General features: G+C 45.7%; 1 protein-coding gene across 1 annotated transcript in view; it reads left to right on the top strand.

Moving 5' to 3' along the window:
- pappaa (pregnancy-associated plasma protein A, pappalysin 1a) overlaps nt 1–12900 on the top strand; it is a 106726-nt gene extending 93826 nt beyond the window's left edge. Inside the window, exon 22 of the mRNA XM_030342029.1 lies at nt 9361–12900. Within this exon, the coding sequence (XP_030197889.1) occupies nt 9361–9465 (105 nt within the window). The 3' untranslated portion in view covers nt 9466–12900. The remainder of the gene's footprint in view (nt 1–9360) is intronic.
- The last annotated feature ends 660 nt before the right edge of the window (nt 12901–13560 follow it).

The raw sequence follows: 13560 nt of genomic DNA, 5'->3' as shown, positions 1-13560 counted from the left end.
CCCCCCCCCCCCCCCCCCCCCCCCAAAGACAGCTGTAGGTCACCGGACCCCCCTGGTAGGACTAGAGAGGTCGCTCCCCAGGGCTTCCAGAGGACTGCATGTCGATCACCATTAACTACGAGAGAGAGAGAGGAGAGAGAGAGAGAGAGAGAGAGAGAGAGAGAGAGAGAGAGAGAGAGAGAGAGAGAGAGAGAGAGAGAGAGAGAGTAGAGAGAGAGAGAGAGAGAGAGAGGGGGAGGACAATATACAGAGATAGGGAGAGAGAGAGAGAGAGATTATTGATTATTGATTATTCCTCACTTTGTCCTAGTCATCGATGAGGTTTCCTCACTTCCATTGTTCCATTGCTTTTAGTCTTGAGCAGGTTTTTTATATTGTGCATGTTAAAGCACGTTGTAAACCTTGTTTTCAAAGGTGCTCCACATATAAAGTTTATTATTATTATTAGCAACCGACACCTGCTTATTATCTCGAGGTAGGGGCTGGATAGTTTAGGCTGTTTGACTCCCAGCTTGAAGGTTCTTTGCTTGATCCCCGATGCCCAGAATCTCCCTTTGGGCAAGGCGCCCCAACACCAATCCGCTCATTGATGGAACGAGTCCAAGTCACTCTGGATAAAAACGTCTGCTAAATTACTAAATAGTAGAAAGTTATCGCAATAAGAGTATTCTGTATTGATTCCCCCTAACGCTGGTGTGAAATGATTTACAGACAACCAAACTCGTCACCTTTGACTTTTAATGAGCGCTTTAGTTGAATGGACGACTCTGGGATCCTGTACACATCCGGCCCCTGGTCTAGCGGGCCCCTTCCTGGCATCGGTCTGTACATTTATTGAAGCTTCTGTTTAGCTTGCAGCATCTGCTTTTCTGGCCCAGGCCCTGGCCTCTCTCGCTCTGTTTTTCTGTGTGTCTCATTTTGTCTCTGTGTGTGTGCGTGAGTCTCTCTTTCTCTCTCTCTCTCTCTCTCTCTCTCTCTCTCTCTCTCTCTCTCTCTCTCTCTCTCTCTCTCTCTCTCTCTCTCTCTCTCTCTCTCTTTCTCTCTCTCTCTCTCTCTCTCTCTCTCTGTCTCTCTCTCGCTCTCTCTCTCTCTCTGTCTCTCTGTCTTCTCTCTCTCTCTCTCTCTCGCTCTCTCTCTCTCTCTCTCTCTGTCTCTCTGTCTCTCTCTCTCTCTCTCTCTCTCTCTCTCTCTCTCTCTCTCTCTCTCTCTCTCTCTCTCTCTCTCTCTCTCTCTTGATAAATCTCTTCCTCTCTCTCTCTGACTCTCTGGCAAGGGACTATAGTTGGACTCCTGGCATGGTCCTCTCTGCCCGTGTGTGTGTGTATGTGTGCGTGTGTGTGTCTGCTCCGTTTATATTGCTGCGTCTGGCTGCCTGTGTCTGGGAGTCTGACGCGGAAGTCTCTTCATTTCCTCTCTGGACCCCGGACCAACGTCCCCTCAAATGTCCCCGTCGTGTCGCGTGTCACGCATGTGGATTCCTTCTGAATTCGTCTCCTTTTCCGTGTAAACGGTTTTTAGGCGCACGGCTTTCATTAGACGTGACGTTTTTTTTTTGTCATCGCATTTGCTCTGTTCATTCCTCTTTGGCCTCAAAGTGAAGAGCCGTGGCCAACAAGATTCATAATTAAGATTAAGGTCGTACAAGTGGTGATGAGTTGGATGATTACAGCGGGCCCACCATCCTTCATTGATGGGTGGGTGTTGATGTGGGCCCTGAAAGGCTGTGTGTGTGTGTGTACATGTGTGCGTGAGTTTCAGTATGTGCGTGACCGTCGGTGGATGTGCGTGTGCAGGCCTGATTGTGTCTGCAGGCTACACGTACACGTTGGAACCGTAATCGATAGATGCATTGCATCACTGCAAATTTGTAACCTGTAGCAAATTGCGCTTTATTAACCACCCATTCCGCATCCATCAGCACCCGCTCCCCTCCCGCTATTCCCATCTCCACCCCGACCCCCCGCTAGTAAACAAGGGGTCAATGGGGTCAGGGCCTTTGCTCTGAGGGCTTCTATCAAATCTCAGATCAGCGTCAGAGATCGGAGGTTAACAGAGTGGTTCCCAACCTTGGGATTGGGGCCCTGCTTGGGTAACCTAATTTGCAAATTGGGTCGCAGGAGATTGCTCACATAAGCGATAGGGATGATCCATTTGAGCAAATCCGTTTTTATTTTTAAAAGGCCTCATAGACGTCCTGTGTGTATATATATATACGATCCCACTGCCTGATGATTCATTCATAGCCATGGGCAAACTACTACTAATCACTTAGTGCTTGGTAGATCGATGAGGTTATGTTCGCCGGGACATTGATATTACCGGCAAACGGTCGATCGGGTAATACCAGTCAGCGTGGAAGTAGATGCACCAAAGTAAAAGGTGAAGTAGACTGTTCCATCCACCAAGTGAATGGATGGTGGCTGGTTATTAAAGGCAGGATGGCAGGGCGGTAGGGTGGGTGGTAGGGTCGGGCGGGCAGTTGTAGGGGAAGCATAGGCCCCTGGGTTTTCCAAATAGAGTTCCTAACTCGTCACACAACAAAGCGACCTTGTAAGTAAATTTAGAGTCCCAGTCTAAATGGACCTCATGTTGTTTGTTGTTCCGAATACCCGCTTTTGGCCCAGAAGGCGAACAATGTGTTTTGAATTTGTGTGTATGTGTGTGTGTATGTATGTGTTTCTTGCTTCATGTGCGGTCACTGACATTTCACCTTGGTATCCTAGAAAAAAATCAAACAGGCATTTGCACTTCCTTTCTATCGATTGTAATCTCTGATTTGATTAACACCAGGGATCCATTTTGGAAACGTAATTTATTCTGTCATGTTATTCACACCGCCATAATGAGACTTTCCAAAAGTTACCGTTCACACAAACGTGCCCACAAACACACACATTATGTATTACCCTGGTTTACTGGTTTCCTCTGAATTATTCCCGTGTAGACTTTGTTTTGTTTCTGTTGTTAGCAAAACAAAACAGTCTTAGATCTGGCGGTTCCCAGAACCGCTTGGACAAACACGACACATTCAAATCAAGTTCATTTAAATCTGGTAGGATTTCAAGACCGCACATGATAGTATAGCTAACGTAGCTAGTTTAGCTTGTGTAGATAGCATAGCGTGTTCACTACCACAAACATTAAAGAGATACAATGATAGTTTATGGATTGATGCTAGTTGTTTATTTTTTAGTTGATGTTAGTTGTTGTTTTGACGCATAGTTTCCTGTATCCAAACCATTTGGAAACAAAAGCGCACACCCCTACTGCTATTAAAGGCCTTTTGGAACCTGGAATTGGTTTAAATAAATGGTGTTAATACTTTGGAATGACTCGTGGTATTTCCCTTTTGGAAGAGATCTTTTTAGTTTCTTTTTTTGTGAGAGAGAATAAGGAAAAAATATATAGACTTTTAGGAAACCGTCTGAAAATAATAAGAAGTTTCTTCATAAAAATAAGGAAACGGATTGACATGCAAGACTTTTAGCCATATACCTGGAACTTATAATCTCTAATCAAATATGTGCGGAGTAGGCCTACCATAAAAATGAAAGCATCTAATTTTAGCTCTGGCTTTATAACCACTTTTACTTCATTTTTTTAGATAACAGATCCCAACAAATCACATGTGCTTTCCCCCCACTTTATTGACCCAAGAAAGATAATTTTGGATATAGCAAAAAGAAAATACCTTGGCAATTGCAGTCAGGCTTCAGCTGTTGTCAACAAACCTATTACTTACCAACAATAAAACAAGAAGACATCCTTAATGGTATCCTAATAACCTTGTGATATCCTGGAAGGGAAGTTTGCTTGATAGTAACCCCTGTATGTTTGCTGTTCTGGCTGTCTAGTGCACATTTTATTGTTGAGGTCAAGTGACTCTGTGTCTGCACAGCCAACGCAAACAAACCTCTTACATCCCTGCTCCTTTAGAATATAAAAGCATATGCACTGCGTTGGCTTTTTGTCCCTGCACGCTTTATACACTTAATGTTTAGTTATTTATTCAGCAGACACTTGTATCCCAAGCCACTTAGTGAACTTCAGATACATGGCATTGAGGAGCAGGTAGAGGTTACAACCACACGTCTTCCCTCTTCTCATAATAACCGCCGTGAATGAACACAAACCTGCACGGAGAGCGCCACCCTGAGACAGTCCCCCGCGGCTATGTTTGTTTTCCCTTCTTATCGTGTTACTTCTAACGTAACATAACTGACCGTTAAGACGGAAAAAACGACCAAATAAGAACCTACGCGTTGATCAAACCCATCTGATCTAGTATTCATCTCCCCCGAGTGACTGTCCACTCTTCAGATACAACCGCGTTTTTTACACAAGCTTTTGTGTTTGGCCGACCAATGGCATTTTAGAACCTCGCTGATGATTATAGAGGCCATTACCGGGTACAATGGCTAGCTGATTTGTTGAAATGCAAAAACAATTGTTAACATTTCGCCGAATTGCCATTTTTGCAAGCTCTTCAAAAACCGACCCAGCATCCCCTCATGTACCAAACACTGCCCTATTTTAATCCGTCCCTCCTCGGTCATCCCAAACATCCTGGCCATCCTTGGAGTTGATAAAGCCTTATCACCTCCGATAGAGTGAGGGGCTCTCTAGAAACAATGTAGTGAGGGTGGCATGGGGTTAGTAAAAGATGAAGTTGCGGGGAGGTAACTTTCTCCCCGTATTTATTTTCCACCGCCACCCACGCCTCTTCTTCTGCTGTTTTGGTAGAGATTTGCGTATTAGGCAGAGATCTCTGGATGACTCGCTGTATATTATTCTACTCCAGGAAGTGAGAAGGTGCAAGGCCTGGCTGCACGTAAGGTCACACACACACACACACACACACACACACACACACACACACACACACACACACACACACACACACACACACACACACACACACACACAGACACACACACACACACACACACACCCTCACCCCCTCTCTTAATGGTTGCAAGCTGTTGGCCAGGGGTACAGGATAGGGAGGTGGGCCGGGGGGGGGGGGGGGGGGGTGGACGAGACAACCCCCCCCCCCCTGCCTCACGTTGAAAGGCATTCCTTCCTGGGGATGCTGGGAAGCACCATGCCGAGAAGGGCAGCTTGTTTAACGGTTATACGGCCTTGGCTCTCCCTTCACTGGTCTATCCTCACCTCATGTTCGTATCCCCCTCCCCCCCCCCCTCCCCGCTCGATGGTCAGCCCGGCTGGGCTGGAGGAAGGTGTCTTTCTTTAGGTGGTTAATGTTGAGGGGACCCCCACCCCCCCCCCCCCCTCATCTTTCACCCCTGTTTGCCCCCCGCTACACTTTCATAGAGCTTAATATACAGGGCTGTCAAATATACAAGTTGCTGCAAGAAGTACTTCTGAACAGAGAGGATATATTTATTATTAGAACAGGGAGGTTTTTGTTTTTCTTACAATATGGATTTGATCTTATTCATCTTATATTCTTTATCTATATAGTGCATACAAATATTGCATCAATATATATATATATATATAGATAGATATAGGTATAGGTATGTATCCTCGGACACCAAGGGCCCTGGCGTGCAAAACACACACACACAGGAACAGCACTCTGAAGGGACAATACACAACTTCACCTCTGGAATAGTGTGCGTTAGCAGTTAAAAACAAACATACACTAAAAATCTCAAACATCATCTTTTCCAGATTTTGGGCTCCGAAACACCCCAAAGAGCCCAGAAACGCCTCCCATCATATAATCAGAACTTAATGACCCAACGGGAAAAAAGAGCACAGAGCAACAACACCGAAAGGATGGCATCAACAGCTCTTTATTTTGCTAAATGTCAACTGGCAAACTGGGCTTGACCTTAATTTCCAGTCTCCCTCGGCTGCCAAGGACAATTAAAACAGAGTCACGGATAGCGGGGGGGGGGGGGGGGGGGGGGGGGGGGGGGTCAATCCACAGTGTTAAGTGCTCCTTCCTCGCCTCCCCTATTTCTAACCGCTCATTATCCATACACCGTGTACCTTCATTACCGTGTGTATTATTGCAATGCCATGCCATGTTTACTGCAGTAAGAAACTCAAAACGGCAAATTAACGAATGAGTAGCAGAAAATCCTTCCAAAAGTGTTAATGTGTGTGTGTGTGTGTGTGTGTGTGTGTGTGTGTGTGTGTGTGTGTGTGTGTGTGTGTGTGTGTGTGTGTGTGTGTGTGTGTGTGTGTGTGTGTGTGTGCGCGCACACGCTGGGTTAATAACTTGTTAGAACTCTGGACGTCGGGGGTCTGTGCATCATATCCTCAGTAAATTTAACAGGTATGTCTGTGTTGTTGTGTGTTTGTGTGTGCGTGCTTGCACGGGAGTATGTCTGTGTGTGTGTGTGTGTGTGTGTGTGTGTGTGTGTGTGTGTGTGTGTGCTGGGCGGGGGGGTCAGTTTAAGTTTAATTAAGCGTCTGAGGAGAAGGAGGAGGAGGAGGAAGGGGGAGGAGGAGGAGGAAGGGGGAGGCGGAGGGAGGGATAGAAAGGAGGAGGAGGAGGAGGAGGAGAGAGGAGGTGGAGGAGGGGAAGAGAGGATGTGGAGAGAGGAGGTTGGCAAGTGAGTAAGAGGGAGGACGAAAGAGGTGGAGGGGGGAGGAGAGGAGGAGGAGGAAAGGAGGAGGAGGAGGAGGAGGAGGAGGGATTTCTCCACAGCTGAGCAAAGGTAGTAACCCACCAGGGGAGGGGACATCCCGCTACAGGTTTGAGGATGTTTACGCACCAGAGTGTTGCCCAACAGACTCCAACCTCCGTGATCAAATGCCCATCCTTTTTTTTTTTCTCTGTCTTTTTCTATCAATAAACTGCAGAACATCAGGGAGTTTTTGTTTAGTATCCTAGAAAATAACACTAATTATAAATGATACGACTAAATATGTGGGATTAGGGTTTGGGTTACGTTTCTGCGGAAAGGGGTAGGGATGCACCCTATTTCCCTATTTCCTTCAAGGATCCCCCCCACACACACACAGGGTGGTCTCTGACCCGTGTCTGCGCCGGGGGGTTAGCTAGCTAGCCTCTGACGTGCCGTCTTCCCTCCCATCTCGGGGCCTTATGTGTTGCAATTAGTGGGGAGTCCTCACGCTGGTCCTGGGCCATGAAGCCTACAACCCCCCCATCCCCCCTCCCCCGCCTCCCCTCTGTTTCCCAGCCACCCTGGGAGAGAGCCCCCCAATCAGGGCCAGATGTGTGGCAGCTGGGGCGGCTGCCCCCGGAGGTCAAGGTCACAGGAAACCCCGTCAAACCTGCCACCCACCATCTTCTCCTCACAGCCCGGCCCCCCTCGGCCCTCCGTGAGACAGGGATGAACAGGGAGAGAGAGAGAGGGTGGGGAAGGGGAGAGAGAGAGAGAGAGAGAGAGAGAGAGAGAGAGAGAGAGAGAGAGAGAGAGAGAGAGAGAGAGAGAGAGAGAGAGAGAGAGAGAGAGAGAGAGAGAGGGGTGCGATGGAATCAATAGAGGGGGGAAGGAAAACGTAATGAGCATCATAAAGACGGAAAAGAGAGAACAGAGACACACAGAGACAGGTGGTCTCGAGAGATCTAAGCGTGGCTGAGAAGAACGAAAGAAAAAACATCTCCACCGCGGTTGGACAACCAGACGGTTGTTTCTGAAGGCCGGTCCGCGAGGGTCCGTCCGCGGGGGTCCGATCCGCGGGCGCGCTCACTTTGCAGACGTGTCACATGTCGAAAGAGGGGCCCTTTCGGTGCGGCCTCATCCATGGCATGATCCTCCATCCCCATTTAGGAAATCCCTTCCCCACAACCAAGCTCCTTTTCATGGGTCGTTACATAAGGGTCGGGCCCTGCGTCACGGCTCCGCCGGGGCCTCCCCTGTTTCCCTCTCTCAGTCTGCGGACCTCTGCCTGTTTACCCCGCGCCTCTCCATGTCCGCTTGTATAACGCTCGAGTCAGGGACGTGTGTGTCAGTTTGAGGTGTGTGTTGGTGTATGTGTGTGTGTGTGTGTGTGGGTGTGGGTGTGGGTGTGGGTGTGTGTGGGTGTGTGTTTGCAATATCCAGTGCAATCCAAGACGTTACCCTTCTTAGAGGTCCCTTAGAAAAACATTGAAGAGGTCCGCTAAAAGGAAAATTGGGGGTTTGCTTTGAATGCATTGAAAGGTACAGTTGAGCTGATTTTGGAAAAGTTATGACAGTTGTGATTTAAAAAGTTTAAACCTTTACAAATAGCTGGCATGATTTTGATGAATGCAATGTATGTGTTTTAAGTTAATGTTGAAATTACTATTAGGGTGAAATGCTTGACCAAATTGTCGGACTTTGATTGAAATTGGAATTGTTTGCTTCTTCACAATCAAACACATTTCTGACACATAGTCAAATCACTGTGGAGCATCGTTTGACATGCAACAGTCTGTCTTACACAAGTCCACACTTGTTTCTATACTAACAGAGTGTAATCCAAACCCCCCACCCCGGATCACCCACCATTGCCCCCTGTAAACATAACAGCCGTTAGATATGAACGTGGTATGAAGTTAATGAAACAGACAAGAAAGAGTGAAAGTGGGACTGCGAAAGCAGCAGCAGCAGCAGCAGCAGCAGCAAGCCTCTACACATTCATCCGATGAGCCTAGGAGAATTAAAGAATTCAGACTTTCCCAGTTGGTCGCACTCACTCTCCGCGCTCACCCTCCTAGGACCACATGTGTTCCCCTGGAGGAGCGGGGCTGCTGGTGGCGGTGGTTGTGCTGTGGGGGTAGCACATGCTGTATAGCCAGCCAGCTGAGGACGGAGTATATCCCCTTAGAGGGAAAGGCAGCACCAGGCGACGGCAGCTGGTGCCTGATGACGCATGGCCAACGTCCATCGATGACGTCAAACGCCGGAGGGGGGTAGAGAGGGTGGGGGGGCAGCAGGGGGTGTCATTGGTGGTCTCGATCATCATCGTCTGATTCTATTTCCAGCACGATGGCGCCGGAGCTAATAGCCTCGGAGAAGGGGAGAGGGTGTTGACACTCGCTCCGACGCGTCCTATGGCTTGTTGTGGAGCTCTGAATAGCTCCGTGAAAGCGCCCCGTGTTATAGTGACGACACGCCAACGTCCCCTCGGGGCTGTTTGGTGTTGGAGTGTTTCTTTGTTGTGTTGTGGTCGTTACAAAGGTTGTTTTCCTCAACAGAGTTCACTACCCTTTGATAGTAACAAGGTAACCGTCACACTAGGCATGTTTGGAAGATGAGAGTGCACTGCTTCATAGATGGCTTTGGAGTAAATTACAGTCTGTAGACCACCAAAGCGATGAAATTCGGCCAAACCACCATGCAATGGATTGAAGGGTGATTATTTTTCTTGTCTTTTTGTGTGTCCAACCAGGTGATCCCGTTCCCGATGTCCTGCGACATACGGGATGAGTGCTCCTGCCGGGATCCCAACTCCATGGAGAACCGGAAGGAGGAGCACGTCCACTCCCTGGGGTGACCTGTCGGGGAGGTGGAGCCTTCCTCCCTCCTCCATGGCCCCCCCGGATCTCCAACATCCATCACACACAGCCAGAGTGGCCGAGACAGACCTCTCTCTCTCCACCACCACAACCACCACCTCCGCCTCCTTCCTCATCCTCATTTCGGCTCCCACCACCACCACCACCAGCCACCACCACCACCAACCCCACTCTCCTCCTCCTCCTCCTCCTCCTCCTCCTCCTGCTCCTCCTCAACTTCCTGCACATGCTGCTTAACAGGCATACCTCTCCGTCCAAACTGCAAAACCCAAAACCAGCCGAACTGCCTCCAATCTCCACGTCGCAGACTGATCTCAAACACAAAGAAACAGGAAAAGCAAGTCCCGGCAGAAAAAGAGAAATTAGAAAGACCCACGTTCGCTCCAATGTATAAGGAAGGTAACCCCGTTGCGATTCCGTCGTACAGGGAAACCAAACACGTACAGCAAAAAGGGGGAAAGAATAATTAAAAACAATATGAAAATTCAGAAGGTTGTCAGCAACAATTTGAAAAAGGGATACACAAACAAGCCTCGGTAGCATGCCTTTTGTTCAGTTTGTGCCAGCATTGGTGTAAATATTAACGATATCAATGCCATATAATCTCATGAGTCAAAATGGTCGAATGTGTCCTAGGTAGTTCCATGATTTGCTTTTATGAAGGAGAGTATCACCCTCATATTTAACAAAGAAACAAAGTCATGGGCACTCAAACGCATGCTACTAACTTTAAGAAAGGGCTTGATTTTTGTGACTTCCTCTTCCTTGATTCTAAACTGGCTAGACATTTGATATCCCTAATGCTTCACAGCGATGTATTGCTTATCTCCTGAGTATCTCTGGCCATACAGATGATTCTCTAAACAGGCGGTCAGAATAAACAAACGGTCTAACGGGAAATGAGTCAGCCATACAGTTGAGTTGCAAACAAATTCTTCGTAACAAAAAAAACTTGAAACAAATTAGTACCTCGTTTCTCCATGATGAATCACCACAAAACTAGGTTCCAAAACTCTTTTTATATACTTCTATTTGGAATGCAAGTCCAGTGATTCTTTTTAGCATGACCTCTGCTACTATGTTTGCTGCTACTTGCGATTTTAACATAACATTAATCTAATGGAGTTAGACAATGCCTTGTCTTCCTTGCTTAACCCCCTTTGGGAATTCATTTACACTTGCATACGTATGCATGTACTAAAACACACATTGGGACAGAACGCATGCTGGCTACACCACATTATAAATGCACTAGGAACTTTTTACAAACCTGGAACCTCACTTCTCCATCTCAACGTAACTTTGCAAGTTCGCAAAAGGAAAGGCGAAATACATTGATTTTACACAACTTAAAGAATGTCATTGATAACACCTCACTAAGGGACGGCCTCATTTCAATCTCAGTTCAAACTCTTTCCTTTATGGAAAAAGGCACTGGAGGAGAACTCACGAGTGGACAGTAGAGGTAATCACGAATGGCCGCTTGATAGCCCTGAGCGTCCGGAAATAGTTTTTGGACTGAAATTGAAATGACTGCCAGCCTGTTAAGAATGTAGTCAATGCTCGTCAGGTTTTCTCAATATTTTTTACCGCTTCATTGCACAGTAGGTCTACTGCACGGCCCATCCACAGAGACAGGGCTGGACGTAGGCCAACCTTGGCAGGAGAATACCACATTCTCTCTCATGATTACCCTCTTAGGTTTGCTTAGATGCATATTGAAATGACATTTGGATGTATTCATCACAAAAAAACACCGCAACGTCCTCTTCTTAGGTTTAGAAGTTGTTTGCCGTTAACGGTGCAACGGTGGAATCGGCTCTTTGCGATACCGAGAACGTATCCATCCCTCCACCAAATCCCGCCCGATGGATTTCAATAGTTGATATGGCTGCTAATCTGTGTCTGTATTTCTTTCTACTTTCCATTCCAAATGTATGCAACGGTTTTCCTCATGCGTATTCGATTACGAAGGCTGCCTGACGATTTGGTCCCCGACTTTTTTTGCTGCTCTTCTTTTTTCTGGTTACCAACCTCGTCATGGTGACCGCCCTCATCAGGGTCCCCGCTCTGTATCTCGTCTTTTCCTCGGCCACGGTCCCGTATTAGGCTGCTATCGCATACGACACAATGAAAACATGGTCGTAGACAGAGGGCAAGCTGAAACGAGTAGTCATTTAGTACAAAATCATCGTGTATCGGAATCTGTATCAATCGATCAACTAGGACAACACCACCACAAGCAAAAAAAAAGAAAAGATAACGAGGAACGTATTATTTTCAAATCGGTATAGTGTAAATATTACTATATGTTCTTTATGACAAATAAGTTGAAGAAAAAACGTTTTAGGTTTTGTTTTTGTTTTATGTCATATTTAATCAGTATTTGTATCATTGACCTCAGTTACTGCACTTTTTTAGTTGCCATGTAAGAAGAATAGTATATAATTCAAACATGTTTAGAAGCTGCTATTGTTGAAATGGTGATTTGAAACAAACTTTGATATTCTGTCATTTGACTGTCTTTATTACTATTAGCTTTTCTTTGCTAAGTGTGTTTTGAATCCTAATCCCTAAAATCGACCTTCCCGCCAAATATATGAACTGGTTTTTGGATCCAAGAAGCCTATGGAAAGACAGAAGCTTGCTATTATTCTTATATTCATCTTCCATTTTCCATAAAGACCTCGTGAAAAACATACATCAGAGGTCATTATATATTACAAATATAGCTGTTGTGTAATGTATCATCTTAGGTTTTGTGTTTTTAAGTTTCCGCAGAGAAACCGAGGATTGTTATTAGGGAAAGAGAGCTAAATGAAGCAACTACCAAAAAAGGGACTATGGAGAGACTTTTTTTTTTTTTTTACTTTAGTTTCTTTGGGGGGAAAAAAGGAACTAGGGTGTCCTGACATGATACATGATCTTCTAAGATTGCAGTTAACACTTTATATGAAAAAAAGAAATATATATAGCCCTGGTAAACTGAATTGTTATATGTTGATCTTATCAAATGATATGTACTATTACTCAACAATACTGCTGCTTCCCATATAACTATTTTGCCAGTGGGGAGACTGACCTTAAGTCAACAACAACAACAACAACAACAACCACAACAACAATAACTGTACACACCAATGACACACAGTTCTTTCGGTTGGTCATTTGAGAGGAAACAGAAAACAAAAAGCCAGGTCCTAAAGGCCTCCCCGCCCCCCATTTGTATGGATGTATCGCTGACTTTTGATTGGTTCAAACCGGAAAACGAAACGACTAGCCGTTTCACAAACTTCACGACAAAATCTCCTCCACCTTGTCCTGAAGGTACACTTGTATTAATTCCATTGATGCAGGAACCAAAAAAAAAGCAAAAAAAAAAAAAGTCATAAAAAAACAAAAACAAAACAAGAGGGGAAAAACAGGCCATTGACACTGGCCATTTTGCATGTCAACTGACACAGTTTGGACAGCTTTTTGACTGAATGAATTCTCAACACACATTGGAAGAAGTTCTGCTTGTAAGCCATAGCCAAACCGAGATATTTCTGGGAGGAAAGTCTCAGTCTCGGGCATCGGGTGAGGACATGACCTCCCTACTGTAGTCACCACAGGAGCCATCGCTGTACCTCATGCCTGTACTGTTTGCTGCTTCTATATTTTTGGTATTTTAGTAACATTTTTGCGTCTCATAGCAACGGTGTAAATAGTAGAACTATTTATTGAGAGTGTTATACTTTTTTAAGTTATATTTAATGTCCATGTAAGTTATTTGTACTTTTTTTGGTTTTGTCTTTCTTATAAACAAAAAAATATTATCGGTTTGTTTGTTTTCAAGACGTATATATATACTGAAGGCCTACAAAAAACAGAAGGAGATGCTTCATTGGTAACTTGGGTGGAGACGGACACTATTTCTTTGTTTTGGTTTTCATCCAATGAGGATTCACCGCATCTTACATATGTGAGTGCAGTGCACACATATACCGTGTTTATGTCAAAGCCAGAATGTAATGTTTTTATTTGTTTTATTTGTTTTATTTGATGGTTTTTGCATTTTTCAAAACGCACAC

The sequence above is a fragment of the Gadus morhua genome, chromosome 19 (genome assembly GCF_902167405.1).
Source record: "Gadus morhua chromosome 19, gadMor3.0, whole genome shotgun sequence".
NCBI lineage: Eukaryota > Metazoa > Chordata > Actinopteri > Gadiformes > Gadidae > Gadus > Gadus morhua.
Note: the sequence above shows the minus strand (reverse complement) of the source record. Positions and strands in the feature narration are given on the sequence as shown.